We start from the raw sequence: 18203 nt of genomic DNA, 5'->3' as shown, positions 1-18203 counted from the left end.
TTAGAATCTCCTGTAACTACCAATGATCATAACCCATGGTCTTTTCTCATCAGTCAAGCCTCCTTTAGCTTTCTATAGTATTTGACACTTTTGAGATACAACTTTCTCTGTGATGTTCTCTCTTTTGGATTCTATAACATTGTTATTATATATCTGATACTTATGTTATCTTTTTATTGGCCCTTTTTTCTTTTTGTATCACCGTCTAAATTTTCCTGCAAGATTTTATTCTCAGTCTTCAAAAGCTAAAATAGTGGAGATCAAGATCTGCCAAGTTCCACAATGCTGAAAAATCTTTGAATACTGTCCTGGCAACAGACTATTTTTGCTTTCCAAAGGCTCATTAGCAATAGACTTGACACTTGGCAATAAGTTCTTTGACCATAGCAATCTATAAAACAAGGAAAAAAGTAATGTCCCTCAGTTTTATTCAACCCCCTCTCTGCTTTCAACAATGTCAAATGGTCAGGAATGGACAGAAGGTACTAAATATCAATCTTTGTCCGGTTATTAAGTGAACATATTATTGGAGGAACTCCTATCAATACAGTATTGACTCTAGGGGCACCCAGAGTAACACAGTGGGTAGGGTGTCAGGAGGTCCTGGGTTCAAATGTGACCTCAGACTCTTCCTAGCTCTGTGATCTTGGGAAAGTCAACTAACCACAATTGCCTAGTCTTTGCCACTCTTTTGTCTTAGGATCAATACTTAGTATCTATTCTAAAAGAGAATATATGGGTTTTCTCAAAATATTTGTAATATTGACTCTATATCTATAGACACACACACACACACACACACACAGACACACATATGTATAAAACCAGAAGACAAGGAAGTTCCACCTGAATAGAAGCATGAATCACAGGTTCTCCTTAGGAAGGAAAATAAAGGAGTTGATTAATTTGATTTTATTGTGGAGTCCAAAGTCAGTATGATACTTTTAATAGAGCATTTTATCATTTCATTTTGTAGTGTTCATGATAAACATTTGCAAGAATATCTCCATGAAAAAGTAAAGTTGCTTATATTTTGACAGGAAACAACTGTTTACTGATGTTTTTATTTCCAAGAAATAATTCTGATTTAATTATCTGTTTACAAACTACTAATGTATTTGAACAAAGATATAAAAAATAAGTTTCACTATACAATAATGAATAGAAATGAGGTAGTAATACAGTCTTTTTTAAACCCTTACTTTCCATCTTGGAATCAGTTCCATTTGGTGGTTCCAAGGCCGAAGAATTGTAAGAGCTAGGCAATAGGGGCTAAGTGATTTTCCCAATGTCACACAGCTGGGAAGTGTCTGAGGCATATTGGAACCCAGAACCTCCTTTTTGTAGGTTTGGTTCTCTATCCACTGAGCCATGTAGCTCCCTCTTATATAGTATATTTAAAGCAACTGTTCCCTGACCTTTTTAAAAGAAGGTTTCAATGCTGAAAAATAGGAGATGGAGGAAACAAATTACACAGACCATTATTTGTTCCAAAGGATGTTGAAGCAAAATAAACCAATTGCCATAGTGAGAAAGCCAAAAGTGCCTAGAGACATCATCAGCAAGCATACATTTCATCTCCTTGCTAGATGGAGAGAGATGACACCCAAAGGCAATAACTTTAATAGTTATAAATTCATTTGAAAGATCATATGGAGGAGGATAATAGCTGGGAACTTATGAATAGTATTACCTCATAACAGAGAAACAGTGTTTAGTAAACATTCATACTTATATTAAGTAGTAGGGATACAAAAAAGTTATAGTTCTTGCTTACAAGCATTTCATAATATAATGGGGAAGATATCAACATGCCAATAACTATGTTCAAACAAGGATTTGGAAGTAATTAACAGAAAGAAGGCATAAGAATTAAGAGAGAGAAAACTGTGTAAGGTGGGGTTTTAGTTAGAACTTAGAAGAAAGCAGAAACCAGTCATATGGAATAGGAAGAATATGGAATAGTGGTAAACATGCTTAGAATCTTAAAATGTGGAATGAGTTACATGAGGATATGCAAGGAGGCCAGTATCACTGGAGTTGTAGAGTACATAAGTTACGAAGTGTAAAAAGACTGGAAGATGGAACAGGACTAGAGAGAAACAAGTTTATAGAAGATTTTAAAGTTAAAATCACTAAAATGGCATTTAAGAGTGAAGCTGGAATAGGAAGTCAATAAATAAATGGAAGAAGATCTGAACATTCAGTTACAATGGAACAACTTTATATGGTCTTTAATGTTACGTGAGAAAAATAGAATTATTTTTATTTATTTTTTAAGAAATAGTTCTTAAGGGAGGAAAACATAAGACTAGACCAATTAATTCTGCAAGAAGGAGAGGTCTATACTAGAAGTGACACTATTTTAAGGGCATTTAAAGGATTCATTCTCAAGGGGGAAAGATGACAAAGGCCTGGAAAAGCCTTGGATCTTATTTTTTTTAACGTCACAAAGATAATGTTAATAACTACAGCTTCTGTTCATATGCCTACTTTCAAGACTATACAAAAAATGTATGAGAATGATATGAACATATTGCAATCCTTGGTAAAGGTATGAGAAGGGAACAGGCATGCTTTAACAATCAATATTCTATAACTGAGCACATTTAAAGAATAAAGTCATGCTTCTTGTTTGTTGACTATGAAAAAATGTTTAATCTGTTAAAGAGAAATGCTATCTTGAAGTCTCTCCAAGAAGTTGTAAGTCTGCCTAAGCTATTTACTAATGTCCTTGAAATAATTCAAGGTGGTAGGCATGATGAAGTCCTCCAGGTGTTTCTCTTTATGTGCAGATTGCATCAAGCCCAAGAATATTCTAGAATCTTTCTAAATGAAATGAAGTAACTTAAAAGAATGAAGAAATGACAGAAAAGTCCAGGTGAATCTATAATACCTGTTGTTTGGACTACAATGTTCACCTATAAGGACAGCCCATTAAAATTTGTTCTTATATACACTTATCTTGAGTAGAAACTATACATAAACAGTAAGCCAGCCCTAGAATTGAATAAGAGAGCAGTCTAGATTGTCTTGAAGAAATATTTTAATATAGCTTTATTGAAAATCATCAGAAGGACAGTACAAAGAGTGCTGGCACTGCAGTCAGAGGATGTCAATTCGGATTTTGCATCTGATACCTAATAACTTGACTAACCTCCTTGAATCTGTTTCCTAAACTTTAAAATGAGATTGAACTAGGTTTTCATGGCTCTCTAAATTTAAATTAAGGGTGACCAAGAAGACAGTTGGAGATCTGCATAATGGGCCCAAATAGGCTAGGTCTGCTACTAGTGAAGAATGGTACAAAACAGTTTATAGACTGCTACCAAGAAATATAGGATTATGGAAGAAGTGAAATAGTCACATGGCAAGAATAACAAATAATTGATATTAATGCCTATTTTATCAATGATCATTTATTAAATTGCTCCAAGCAAAGCACTGTACTTGATACTAATGATATAAATAAAAAGAAATCATAGTGTCAAGGAGTTTAATTCTATTGAGGGAGATGACATACATGGCTATTGGTTGGAGTAGAATAAATAAATGTATAGAATATGTATTTGTTTACAAGTTAGGGAATGGAAAACATTTAAAATAGGGAGGGAGGACTTGTAGGAAAGCTAGAACTTAGGCTTTGTCTTCAAAGAAGAAAGCCATGCATGACAATAGCTATCTCAGCCATATTCCTTCCTAGTAGAGGGAGCATTGAGCCAGCATTTTTGTAGATTCTAACATTTTTGTGGCTCTTATCTATCTTGTTTTCATAAATTCACCCAGCATTTTTAAAGTTCCTACTGTGTTCAGTTATAACACTGCCCAATTATTGATGAATCAGCTTTGAAGCCTGGGAGTCATGAAGACCTGTGTTCAAGTTTACATCTGCCCTCAGATACTTATTAGCTATATGAACCTGCCTCATCACTTAACAGTTTTGTTTCAGTTTCCTCATCTGTAAAATGGGCATAGTAATAATACCTACTGCCCAGAGGAGTTGTGAGATCAGATAATATAATGGTAAAGTGCCTAGCACAGTAAAGTGCTATATATGTGTTAGATGTTATCATTATTATTAATACAATATAATCATGTGCCTATTTTTCCGTATTCCTATTGGATTTGAATTTGTTTGTGATTCTTCTCAATTTAATAAGTAGAAGACAGTATAAGCTGTTTTGATTTGAAACTATTTTAGATGATTATCAGTGATTTGTATTTACTTCAAGAACTGGCTGTTCTTATCCTTTGGCTAGTATATGTTAGAGAGTGAATCTAAGTATTACAATTTTTTTTCAATTCCTTGTAGCATTGGTTCTCAGTTCTCATCCATAGACCAAGAGACGCTAGAGTTACTTTTCAAGTGTATCTCTAAGGTCAAAACTATCTCCATAATTCTGAGCCATTAATTTGCTTTTTAAAATACTCTTTTTCGAAATAATCTATTTGAGTTCAGATTGTCATCAACTAAAGTAGCAATTGTTAATTTTTAATATGGTAGATATTGATATAAGGCATAAACAAAGACTTGGGGCCTTCATTATTTTTTAAAAGTATTGAGGGGTGGGGTACCTAAGTGGCTTTATGGAGACAGAAGGCCCTGGGTTCAAATTTGACCGTAATCACTTCCTCACTTTGTAACCCTGGGAAATCACTTAATCCTCGTTGCCCAGCTCTTATCCCTCTTCTACCTTGGAACCAATACTTAATATTGATTCCAAGACAGAAGGTAAGAATTGTTTTGTTTTTTTAAGAGTATAAAGGAATTCTAAGACCAAAAAGTTTCTTGCATTCTGCATTTGATGTGCTTCTTATAAGTACACTAATATTATTGGGTTAAATTTTAATAACTCATCCCTAAACTTTTTATTTTTGCAAGAATTCAATCCTTTCTCTGTGTGTGTATACTTGTGAATATACACATTTGATTATGCCTAATTATTGAGGCAATAAAATTTTCTTAATTTCATGAATATTTCTCTTATTTTAGTCTAAACACACAAAAATACTCCCTATATTTTAAATCGTTCACTTCGCACATTTTTTAAAAATTGGCCTCTTCTCCCCAGTAGCCTTTGAATAGGAGTTACTCTGATTACCCCTTCTGTCATTCTCTCGTTCTTTATCTGACTTATATAATAAACTTTTTTCTTCCTCCATTTTATTGCCTTCCAAACTCCCTTTGCAAACAATTCGACTTTTCAAAACAATATTGATGTTGCTTTATCAGTAATAATTAGATTGATATTAATCAACAAGCACTTAAGTTCTAGTTACTTTTCTAAGTATTAGAGATACAAATAGAAAGGATGCAATAATTCCTACTGTCAAATACTTACATTATTGGCAGAAACATATACATATAGGGTATCCCAAAAATGTTGGTGTAATTTTAAGTTATTACAGCTTTCCTTTTTAATCTATTAAAACTAAAATAGCACCAAAGCGTTGAGATCCCCTTATAAACAGAATGAGTACCAGGTAGCTAAATATAAGATAATAGGGACACACAAGGTATATACAGTTGGTATAGAAGATAGTGTTTAAACTGCATTATTTTTGTGATCCTGGGCAAATATCACTTCAACCTCATTCACCTAGCTCTTGCCACTCTTCTGTCTTGAAACCAATACTTGGCGTCTTCTATTGGAGGGTATGGGTTTACAAAAAAGAAAAACAGCTAGACTTTCTATGAGGCTGAGTATGGAAGGATCACATTCTGGGCAAGGAGACAGTCAGTTCAAAAATTCAAAAGTTCAAAGACAGTCAGTTGCTGCTCTTTGTGAGAGGTTTTTTTTTTTCCCTGTACTGTCAAGTAATAAGCCTAGAAAGAGGACCAGGTTAATAAAGGGATTTTAAAAGCCAAAGTCAGTTTTGCATTTGGTTTTAAAAGCAATAGGGAGGCTCCAAAGTTTGAGCACATTAGTGTGACCTGATCATATTTGTGGTTTTAAAACATTTCGGCAGCTGTGAAGGATCAATTGAAAATGGGAGTAATTTGAAGTGAGAAGACCATTTAACAGCCTTCTAAAATGGTTTAGTTAAGAGGTAAAGAGAGCTTAAACCAAGTTATACACTTGTATGAATAGGGAGAAAGGTTATATGAGTAGAGAGAACTGGTTTAGGATACAAAGATTTTTTGGAGATAAATTGACAAGATTTGGCAACTGATTGAATATGTAGGATGAAGGAAATTGAAGTGTTTTAGATAATGCTGAGGTTAGGAACCTTGGAAATTGGAAGGATGTATTCTTTGGTAGAAATAGAGAAATTTTGAAGAAGGATGAGTTTTAGGAGAAATATAATTAATTCAGTTTTAGATACATTGAATGAGATGTCTCTAGGGCTGTGCAGGCAGACATGGCATGCATGCCCTGACATGTGGGAGGGGACTGCTCCATTTCCCCTCTCCACAGTGCCCGAGGACATTTTTCACATGTTCTGCCCCTCTGCCCAGCAACCTCTGCTGCAAGCACTTCCTCCCTCTGCTTTCTGGGGGAAATGGGGATAATAGGGGCTCACAGGCAGCTTGAAGTTTGGGTACATGGTCTCTAAAGGGTTTACCAGTGCTTCTCTAGGGTTTACAGTTACCTATGTTCAGTAGGCAATTGGCCATACAGGATTGAAAGTCAGAGAAAAGATTGAATCTAAATATATAGATCTGTGATTCATCTGAATCAAAATGAAAACATAAGAGAGCCAGTAAGGTCACTGAGATGTAAAGAGAGAAGAGCTATTAGCACAGAGCCTTGGGGAATTCTCAAGAGATATGGGTGGAAAGTAAGGATAGTAAACCAGCAATAGAAGAACTCTCATTTGAAGAGGACTTTCAGACTTGTTCATGAAGAAAACAGATGACTTCGAAGATGGCAGTTTTAAGGCATGAAGTCAGAACTACCAAAAATGGTTGAGTAGCTCCCAGTTGCATGTTAAAGACATGCAGACTCTTTAGTATTGCAATCAAGACTTTCCCAAAATCTCCCAATATGATCTTTTAATCATCCACTAATTATTTCTGTATTCTTTGTGCTAGTGATCCTCAAACTTTTTGGTTTCTCAGTTCCCTTTTATGCTCTTAAAAATTATTGGAAGACTCCTCTCCCAAAAGAGCTTTTGGTTTATGTATATCTATCAGCATTTACTATAGTAGAGATTAAAGGGTTTCATTTTGTGGATCCCCTAAAAGCATTTTGGGGACTCCTAGTGTTCCCTAGAACACACTTTTGGAATTTATCTACTAAAAACTACTTAAATACACACTGAGGTTTCCAAATTATATGGCTTCACTCATTTTATTCCTTTCACCTGAAATACTCTCCTTTTTCCCCTGGTCCTCTTTTCTTCCATTTTCTTGCTTACACTGCAGGCAAAAAAAAATCTGACTCATTCTTTAAAGTTTAGCTAAAACAGAATTTCTTCAGTGGAGCCTTCTTTGATTCCTTCTTCTATCCCCAACAAAATTATAGGTTTAGAGTTGGAAAAGTCATCATAGATTGTCTGGTCTAATCCCCTCATTTTGCAGATGAAGAACCATAATGTCTTTATCCTAACCCCATAATATTTTGTTAACACATCTCTTATTCATTTCCCATGCATTGTAGTTACTTATATTCTCTCTAGATAATAAATTCCATGGGGGTAAAGGCTATATCTGATTAATCTTTGTATTCCCTCTAGTGCTTTGCACATAGACATTTGATGAATATTGAATAAATGAATGTTTGGTTTTGGAATCCTTGTACTTCTCATGGCCTAGGAGTGTGACTAACATTCTAGAAATTCACTTGAGATAAAATAATAGTGTATCATAAAAAACCTAACTCAGGAGTCATTCAAGTTCTCCTTGAAACCTACTCAACACTCATGTTTCGTACTAAGGCAAAGCCCCAAGGCTAAGCAAAATTGTTTTGTCCAAATGTTCTGTTAAAGTCCTCCTCTCCCTTTCATTGAGGTATAGTATAAAATGAGGTATAGTATAACATAAGGCCAAGAGTAATGACTGATGGAATTGTGAATTTGTACAACCCACTGAGGAAAGCAATTTAGAATTATGCCAAGAAAGTTGATTAATATGTCCATACCTTGACCTGGAGATTCCCCTATCAGACATAAAGCCTAGGGAAATTAATGTTAAAGCAAAAAATCCCTAAACACACCCAAAAAGTTATAGCAGCATTTTTTGTAGTAGCAAAGAACTGAAAACTAACATATACCTGTCACCTGGAGAATAACTAAATAAGTTAATGGTACATGAATGTCACAGACTATAATAAATAATGAATAATTAATACAGAGAATGATGGGAAGGCTGCACTGATGCAAAGTGAAATAAGCAGCACCAGGAATATTGTATTCCAATTATTAAAGCAATAAACATGGAAAGAACAGTCTCAAGACATTTGAAACTGAATGCTATGAAATTATAATAACCAGACTTAGCCCTCAAGAGGAATTATTAAAAAGTACCATCCTTCTTGGTAGAGGTCAGGAACTGGGTATAGAGTGTTCCAGTTTAGTTAATCTTACTCAGATGGATGTTGTGTTTTTTGTTTTTTCCTTTTTCTTTTTTGTTAGTAAGGAAGGCTTTCTGGGAAGGAGAGAAAAGAAATATAATGGAAATTTTGGAGATGTTAATGTGTTTGTGTATATGTATATGTGTGCACATATACATATATAAATATATATGCTTATGTTTTCATAGTTGGTGTGAGATTATTTTTAAAAAGACAGTCTCCTTGCAAGGAGCTCACATTCTTGTGAGGAGAGAAAACATAGCAAGTTTCTACTACAATTCATAAGGAAAAGCCCAGTGATCCTTAGGGTATATCAGCAAATCATATGGTAATGCATTTTTTAATGTTATTTCCATTGATAAAGCCAAATTCACTTCTTATATTGAACCATAAGAATCGTTGACGAGAACTTTCTTTTCTCATTCTTCAAAAGCTGTGACTACTGAGTAGTGTAGCACCAGCAGAAATGTTTCCTCAGTCTCATCTCTATAAGGGTTGGTTCCTTGGATGAGACTTTCAAGATTGTTGGGTGTAAAACTGGTAGTTTGGGGAGGGCTCAACATTGTCTGATCTCTTGGGCCTGCTCTGTCTCCATTTGCATCTGAGGTGGTAGTCAAGTGGTGATTTTTCTTTGCTGGCACATGCAACCTCCCCCCTTTTGACCAGACTGGGTTTACCACACTGTAGATAACAGTTGTTCAGAATTTGATAGGACTGCTTGCCTTTTCTCCACAAAAGTTGCTTCCCTAGATTGAAGAACTACATTAGCAGAGCACTGCTATTACCAGGACTCAGACTTAGCCACCTCTTGATAGCAGTTGGTTGTGATAGTTGTGAGGATGATTGGTCCATTCTCCATGTATCTAACAGGGCATACCTACTTTAAGAGCTCTTAGGCTCAGGTTCCTAGACTATCTTGTAATTGTTGAGGTGGTAGCAATCATTTAATGTATTATGTTGTTTAGGTGTACCTTATATTACTTCCTGCTGTCGATTTACATTCCCACTTCTTTCTTTTATATCAGTTTGTATTGAAGTCTACACAACAAAGGTGTTGGAATGGGGAAAGTGGCAAATAAAGATAGCTTTGAGAGAATACATCTTGACATGGATTTTTTCCTGTAGACCAGAGATTTATATTGAGGAAATGTCTTAGAGATCATTTTATCCAATCCCTTTATTTGATTGAAGAGTACTAATGCCCCAAATGACTGAAGGCCACAGATATAGAAGTGGCAGAGCCAGGACTGAAATCTTGATATACTTTTTCCTAGTTCCAACATATTTTTTCCTTTTTTTTTTAACATTGTACGGCTTTTAATACTTTTTTGCCATTTTGCAATCTATATTCTCTCCCTCTTTTCCACCCCTTCTCAAGAAGGCAGATACTATATGGTATAGATTTTGCATGTGTTATTATTTAATACATATTTCCATGTTTGTCATGTTATAAAACAAGGCACATCAGTATTGCTTAGACTAGAGAAAAATTCATGGAGGAAATAAAGTGAAGAATGGTGTGCTTCAGTCTGCATTCAAACTCCATTTGTTCTTTCTTTGGTGTTGGATAACCTTTTTCATAATGAGTCCCTTGGAGTTGTCTTGAATCCTTGTTAACAATTCATTCACGGTTGATCATCATACACTATTGTTCTTTCTGTGTACAATGTTCTCCCAGTTCTGCTCCCTTCCCTTTGCATCACTTAATATGTCTTTCCACGTTTTTTTTGTGATCATCTTGTTTGTCATTTCTTATGATATAAGTCCCAGTGTATATTTAATTACACCACACTGAAACGTACATCATATGTATAGTAGGTGACGCACTAATGCTCTGTTGGTGAAGCTGTGACTTGGTCTAATTATCCTGAAAAGCAATTTGTCAAAGAAAATGACCAAGATACTCATGCCTTTTGACATAGAGGTTCTACCACTATAAGACACAAAACTCAAGGAAGTAAATTATTTAAAATTTTAAATGTTTAAAGCTTCACATTCTCCAAATTATTTATAGTTGATCCTTTTGTTTAAGCAGATAATTAGAAATAAAGTAGATGCACATTGATTGGGGAAATAGCTAAGCATAACATGAATATAAAGGAATAATATTGCCCTATAAGAAATAATAAACATGAAGAATACAGAGAAGCATCAAGAGAAAAACTTATGAACTGATATAAAATGAAATAAACAGAAGCCTGAAAATAATCTACATGATGACTGCAACAATATAAATGGAAATATCAGCAATAAAAAGAAATTGGTGCGGAGAGGGGATTTATATATGTAATTTACTGTGTGTCAGGCACTGTGTCAAATATTTTTACAAATATTTGATCTTCATAGTAACCCTACAAGGTAGGTACTATTATTATCCCCATCTTACACTGAGGAAATGAAGCAAATTGAGGTGAAGTGACTTCGGTCACATCATCATGCAGTTGTCTAAACTAAATGTCCGAGGCCAGATTTCAACTGAGATCTTCCTGACTCTATACCCAGCATTCAACCCACCTCAGCAGTAGCTGCTCTCCCTCTATAAAACAAAACCAACTGCTATGATATTAAGGTGTCCATACTTAGCCCTAATGAACAATCATAAGAAGTTACCTCTTGCATTTTGCAAAGGTAGGAAATTACATATATCAACCTATTATTTTTGTTATTGTAGTTTTTTCCTTTCCTAATCACTTTTATCATTTATTTCAAGAATCAGGATAAAATGCTTATCTAATGGGAATAGCATGCTCCCCTGACTAGGTTAATTTCTTCTAATGGGATTCATATAGTTATCTAATGAGAACAATATATTTGTCTATATCACTTAAAAATAGAATGATAAATGGGAACAAGACAGTAAAACCTTTAGTACCAAAGTGAGTGGTTCGCATATGCATAAGGAGAGTTTACAGGAGATGGATATTGGGTAGTTAAATCCCAATAGATCTTAGGCCTTGTTCCTGGGCATATTTTGTGCCTGTTTGTATATTAGAACATTTTTTCTTTTCAAATTAAGAAAGGCTTATTTAATATTGCTTCTCTTGGTTTACTTTAAATTACTTTTTACTCTGAAGTTAATACCAAAAAATGCACAATTTTAATAGGCCAACCCGATAAAACAAAATTGACAATCCTACCTAAATTAATTTACCTATCCAATACCATATCCATCAAACTACCCAGAAAAAAAAATAACAAAATTCATCTGCAAGTACTAAAGGCCAAGCTTATCAAGAGGATCAGTGAAAAAATATGTGAAGGAAAGAAGCCCAGCTGTACCAGATTTCAAACTATACAGCAAAGCAATAATCATCAAAACAATCTGGTACTGGCTAAGAACTAGAGCAGTATATCAACTTGATCAGTGATGGTGAACCCTCATGCCTTAGACTTAAGCTAAGAAGTCCTCCCATTGGGCTGCTGAGCAGAGGGGAGAGTCATATGAGAAAAGAAAATATTAAAAAATTTCAATAGCAAGTATCTCTGACAAAGGCCTCAATTTAAAAATAATCAAAGGTTGTAAATAGGCAATTCTCAGGAAAAGAAATGTATAGTCAATTGAAAAAATGTTCTAAATTACTATTGAATAGAGAAAGGCAAAGAGATACCACCTCACACCTATCAGATTGGCTAACATGACCAAAAAGGAAAGCTATAAACTGGTACAACCATTCTGGAGAGCAATATGGAACCATATTCAAATGACCATGAAACTATGCACATACCCTTTGTTCTAGCAATTCCACTACTACGTCTATATCCCAAAGCCATCAGAAAGAAGGGAAAAGGACCTACCTGGTACCAAAATATTTTTAGCAGCGTTTTTGGTAGTGGCAAAGAATTGGAAACCCAAGTGTTGTCCATCACTTGAGCAATGGCAGAACAAGTTGTGATATATGATTGCAATGGAATAATACTGTGCCATAAGGAATAGTGAATAGGATGAGTTCCAAAAAATCTGGAAAGACATAAAATGATACAGTGAAGTGAACAAACCAGGAGAACAATGGTATACTGTAACAAATGTCATACAATGATCAATTGTGAAGGACTAAACCATTTTCCCAGCAAAGCAAGTAACTAAAATACCCACAAGGTACCCATGATGAAAAATGCTATCCTAGCCAAAGAAGGAACTGTTGGAATCTGATTGCAGAATAAAGCATGCCATCATCTTCTTCTTTTTTTTTTTTAATCCTTACCTTCCGTCTTGGAGTCAATACTGTGTATTGGCTCCAAGGCAGAAGAGTGGTAAGGGCTAGGCAATGAGGGTCAGGTGACTTGCCCAGGGTCACACAGCTGGGAAGTGGCTGAGGTCAGATTTGAACCTAGGACCGGACCCGTCTCTGGGCCTGACTCTCAATCCACTGAGCTACCCAGCTGCCCCCTAAAGCATGCCATCTTACACATATTGTATATGTGGTATGTCTTCTGTTACAGCATGAGGATTATAGCAACATTATGGTATGAAAGCATTGGTATAATCTATATCAAAACTACCTTCAGGTGGGGGGAGGATAAGAAAGCAAGGGAGGGAAAAAATTTGAATCCTTAAATGTCAGAAAACAATTGTCAAAAATTGTTTCTACATATAACTGAAAAAATTTGAAAGACATGTATAGTTTTAAAAAGATTGTATCTGAAACCATGAATTTCATCTTGCTCCTTTTTAAAATTATTCTTTAGGATAAGTATATAATAAATACATGTTACTATCAAAACAATCTTGCTTATCTGTGCTTTTTTAACTTCCCTTGGTTTTCTATGTGCATTTTAAATATTAAAATAGTGGTTATTTTATTTTGAAATGAGACGTCACTTAACCATCCCCATACCCTACTCCCAAATTTAAAACAGAAAAAGAATAGGGAAAAAAATGACCACTTGAAAAGCATAATGAAGAAAAACAAATCCAGAAAGTGTCACAATATCCTAAAATATATCTTTTTCTGTACCTCCTATGGCCTATCCAACAGGGTAACACTTCATAATTCTTCTGGAGACATGATTGGTCATTACATTGATTAGAGTTCTTACATCTTTCAAAATTGTTTTTCTTTACAGCATAGTCCTTATATAGAGTATTTTCCTGATTCTGCTTGCATTACTGTTTCATTTCCTACTAACAGTGAAATCATTTTTAATCATTTATTAAAGCATAATATTCTATTACATTGATTAACCTTCATTTGTTCTACCATTTGTCTTTTTTTTAAAACCCATATTTTCTGTCTTAGAATTAATATTGTTTATTGATTCCAAGGCAGAAGAGTGATAAAACCTAGACATTGGGGGTTAAGTGACTTGCCCCCAGTCACATAGTAACTAGGAAGTGTCTGAGGTCACATTTGAACCCAGGATCTCTTGTCTCCAGGTCTGGCTCTCAATCCATTCCATTTGTCTTAAAAGGCACTCAAGGGAATCTCCTTAGATTCTAGTACTTTAATTTTCCCTGTTTTTAATATAACTTTCAGCATCAGAAAGCTTATTTTGCTTATAACCTTCCTTTCTGGTGTTCCCTTAACCCTGACACTACAATCCTTTTTTGTTTCTATATTGAGGATATGTTTCTAAATCAGACTCTTAGTATGTGTCCAAAGAGTGAGGTTCATCTGCCTACTTTTCCTACCTCTTTGTTTTTATACCTTCACATGAATATTTTTCATACATCCCAATTATGATATATGCCAAGTTTTACTCTTTTTTTCCTTTTCTATAGTAATGTATTTCTTCCTCTTCCAATCCCCAGAACAAAACCAATCCCCAAAATCTGTTTTCGTTTTTTAATTTATTTCAGTACTTTTTGAAGACATTAAAGTTCTGCAAGAATGCTTGTTTCTTCTTCCCTTATTAAAATGTTAGTATTTATAGCATCATTTAGTTTCTTATTCAACTGAATTTATCCAAGTTTTCTCTTGGTTCTTGTATTTCTTTTTCACCTCTGGTCTTTTCATCAAAATGCTTCAAAGTTTTCTATTCAATTCAAGATATTTTTTCCCCAATAGGCAGACACAGTTTTTATGTGATCCTAACCTTGGTTCTTGGTAGTTGAACTGCTTTGTTTCTGATGTTTGCAATATTTTTAAATATTTTTTTCTTAATATTTTTGTAGAAGCTTTGAATTTTTTGTATTCTTAGGGCTTTTGCTTCTGGTGTTCCTTTTAAGAGACTAAAAGGATATGTTCTTTTTATTTCACCCTGTGATTATGCTAGATATGGGCAGATTTGATTTATGATAATTTATTATAATATAGTGCTTCACTTTATTCATCATGGTTTTCAGGAAGAACAGTGATTCTTAAATTATCTACCTGTTTTCTAGGTCATTTGTTTTTATCAAATGTCTTTTTTTTTTATTTGCTAACATATTTTTCTGTCTTATGGAGTCATTTGGTTATTTTTGGCTTATTCTAGTTTTAAACATCTTATTTGGGTGAGGTTTAGCACTTTTTCTTTTAAGCTATTTATTCTCCTTCCAAATCATATCTCCTTGGCTTTTTAGAGTCCTTATGAACACCTTGCCTTTTTTTACTCTACTTGCAGTTGTTTTCTCTTTCTAGGCTGGATATTTTCAGATCTCTAGATCCACAATTTTTATACTAGTTGATATCTTTGAATTACTTTGGATTTCTGCCTTTTCTGAACCCTCCAGATTCCTCAACCAGAGCTTTGTGCCAGGGTTAGACTTAGCCTAACCAAGCTGTACATTTTAGGGGGGTGGTTTTGGTCATTTCTTCCTTGTCTCAGAATGCTGGATCTTCAGGTTGCTCTAATATGTCAGAAGAGTACTAGGACACTCAGAGCTCTTTAGTGGAAGTTCACACCAGAATATCTTCTGTCCCCTTCTGTAGAATAATATCTTAGTTTATTACCTAACCCCACTCCTCTACTGGAATCCCTGGACTCGCATGATCACAAAGGTCCCTGGCTTTTTGCAGTGGGACTTCTTTGCCCTCATTAATGCTTGCTGTTCACTTTCCTATCAATTTTTTATGTGTGCAATTTTAGGATATAAATTTAGAACTTTAGAAAGTCATTTACCATAGTTTCTTAATGGAATTATTTATCATTATTCAGTCCATATGAATTTCAAATTTATAGTAGATTGGGTAGGGTCAGTCTACCTACCATTCAAGCAGCCATCTTAACAAGAAATCCCTATATTAGTTGTGGTTTGTTTGGTTTGGTTTTTTCCCCCCACTATAGTTGTTGGTTTTGCTCAATTTTTTCTCCATTTTTCTATTCTATTATTACAGAGTGACTTTCTGGGAATGAGAGGATATAGAATATAAAATAGTGGTGATAATTAAAGGTGAAAGTGTTTTTATTCAATTTTTAAAAGTAAAATTTTTACTACAATAATTTTGCAAACTAAGGTGTTACTATGGTTTTTAATAGCAAATCTAATTTATGATCATTTCTTTTTTAATATAAACACCATTAATGTGGGAACCATAATGAAAACTCCCATTAGTCAGGAGAATGAACTCCTATTCAATCAGTTCCTTTTCAGTTAAGGAATAACATGGCATAATCTAACCTGGGCAATCTAGAGCTGCCTGTCTGAAAACTATAGACATTGATAAAGGCAGAATGGTTTAATCCAAGGAATACTAAGACTTATCATCAAAGACTTGTTTAGAGATTTGACTCCAGCATTGGGCAAGTCACTTTACCTCTTCCATTCTCAGTTTTCTCATCTAAAAAACCAGAATACTTATAATTGCATTTAATGTCTTGCTGAATTGTTATAAACAAAACTGTTTTGGATCACAAAGATACAAAGATGTTTGTTTTTAGTTGTTACTGAGGAATTGAAGTGTGCCTTGAGTTAAGGTCATCACTACTGTCATTAAGGAGGGCAAACTTTCTCCAATTTTCTACTAGCACTTAAAATTGAACCAGAAATTTGAGGGCAAGGCCAGAAATGTCATACCTCACTTAGGATTAAGAAGAGTAGTAGTAGAGACTTTCACCTATTGATTAGATCTGATCTAGACTTAGACTTCTCAAAAGTATAATCCACAAGAATATTGTTTCCTGAAAGATCAAATGACATTTTCAGGTGTCCCTTCCACATCACAACTTTCATCATCACTGTTTCAATGTCTTGGGTCAACATAAGAAATTTAATGGAAATTTGGGTGGAGTTTTGTGGAAGCTCCAAACAGAAAAAAGTTTTTAAATTCTTTATGAATTTCTGTATATAAAATATGTGTACAGTATTGTATGACATCAACATTTTATAGTTTTCAAAAGACTGATTGCAGATGTATAATAATGTTTCACTTAAGTATTGGCTTTGTTAATTATTAATCTTTATATTCAGTGATAATTAAACCAAGCTTTTTTGTTTTTTAATGCAGATAGTATCAGCAGTACAGTACTGTCACCAAAAGCACATTGTTCACAGGGATCTTAAAGTAAGTAGAAATAGTATTTGATTAGTCTCTAAGTGAAATATATTGGTACATATTTACTTTCCCTAGCTGTGGGAATAAAAAAAATGTCACTTAAATTTTGTTTTAAATAAAAAAATTTAATAATTATGTGATAATGATATTTTAAAAAATATTTTAAGTCACAGTGGAGAGTATTTTTTAGATTATAGTTAAGATTTTATGATGTGACAGTAGATTGTGGTCATTTATTTCATTTATTTCATCCCAGGTCACTACAGAATTGCTTAATCTTTGTCATTTTGACAAGATTTGCCTTCAAGTGAAACTGTCTCTACCATTAAATTCTTTTTTAAAAGAAATTTTATTTTTCATTGTAAGCAATGTCATGAAGGATTAGACCTATTTTTCATTGTAAGCAATGTCATGAAGTATTAGAAGAGGTTAATTTTTTTTTCTGTTTCCAGAATTAATTTCCTAAGAGCATGTTAGGAAAGAAAACAATAAAATCATTTTATACTCAACGTTTTTTCTATAGATAAAAGTTTTAATGGAATATAACTATATTTTATATGACTTCATGGGCATCAAGCCATTTAAAAAATAGTTTTTACTCAGGCCTAGGAGTTTACTTAGGGAGATCCTGGGTTCATATTTGACCTCACACTTCCTAGCTATGTGATCCTAGGCAAATCGCTTAACCCTCATTGCCCCATTCTTACCGCTCTTCTGCCTTGGTACCAATACATGGACAATATTGACTCTAAGACAGAAGGTGAGGGTTTTTGTTTTGGCAGATAGGAGGTTTAAAGGTAGTTTTACTTTAAACTTAAAGCAAATAAACCTTTTGTCAATTAAAAAAAAAAACAAAATCAGCAACATTTGGTCATATATTCCTACAAAAGACTTTCTTGATTACTGTTTTATGACTGAAACTAATGTTGGAATAAATTTAAATTAAAGTTCTTGTTTTATGACATAAAAACTTAGATTATGATTTATATTCCATTTTTTTCTGGAAAGACTTTTTCATTAAATCATTAGAATGTCTTCCCTCTATAGTTATTTATAGTTTGTTCTTATTTGTTTGCATGTTGTCTTCCCTCTTTAGAGTGTGAATTCCTTGAGAGTAGACATAATTTTTTTGCCTTTCGTTGTATTCTCAATACTTTTCACAGTGCATGGCACCTAGTAGGCACTTAAGAAATATTTCTTGAGTTGACTTGCAGATCAGTAAAAGACGTTATTCTAATTTAATACCAAGTCACTTATATTAGTAATTGTGCTA

General features: G+C 34.0%; 1 protein-coding gene across 13 annotated transcripts in view; it reads left to right on the top strand.

Annotated features, from left to right (window-relative positions):
• MARK3 (microtubule affinity regulating kinase 3) overlaps positions 1-18203 on the top strand; it is a 133254-nt gene that overhangs the window by 78578 nt on the left and 36473 nt on the right. For all 13 annotated transcript variants that reach the window (XM_056811217.1, XM_007473523.3, XM_056811216.1 and 10 more), the window contains one exon: positions 16883-16939. In XM_056811217.1, coding sequence (XP_056667195.1) covers positions 16883-16939 — 57 coding nt within the window. The remainder of the gene's footprint in view (positions 1-16882; positions 16940-18203) is intronic.

This window comes from Monodelphis domestica, chromosome 1 (assembly GCF_027887165.1).
Source record: "Monodelphis domestica isolate mMonDom1 chromosome 1, mMonDom1.pri, whole genome shotgun sequence".
Classification (NCBI taxonomy): Eukaryota; Metazoa; Chordata; class Mammalia; order Didelphimorphia; family Didelphidae; genus Monodelphis; species Monodelphis domestica.
This window is presented reverse-complemented; position numbering and strand designations above follow the sequence as displayed.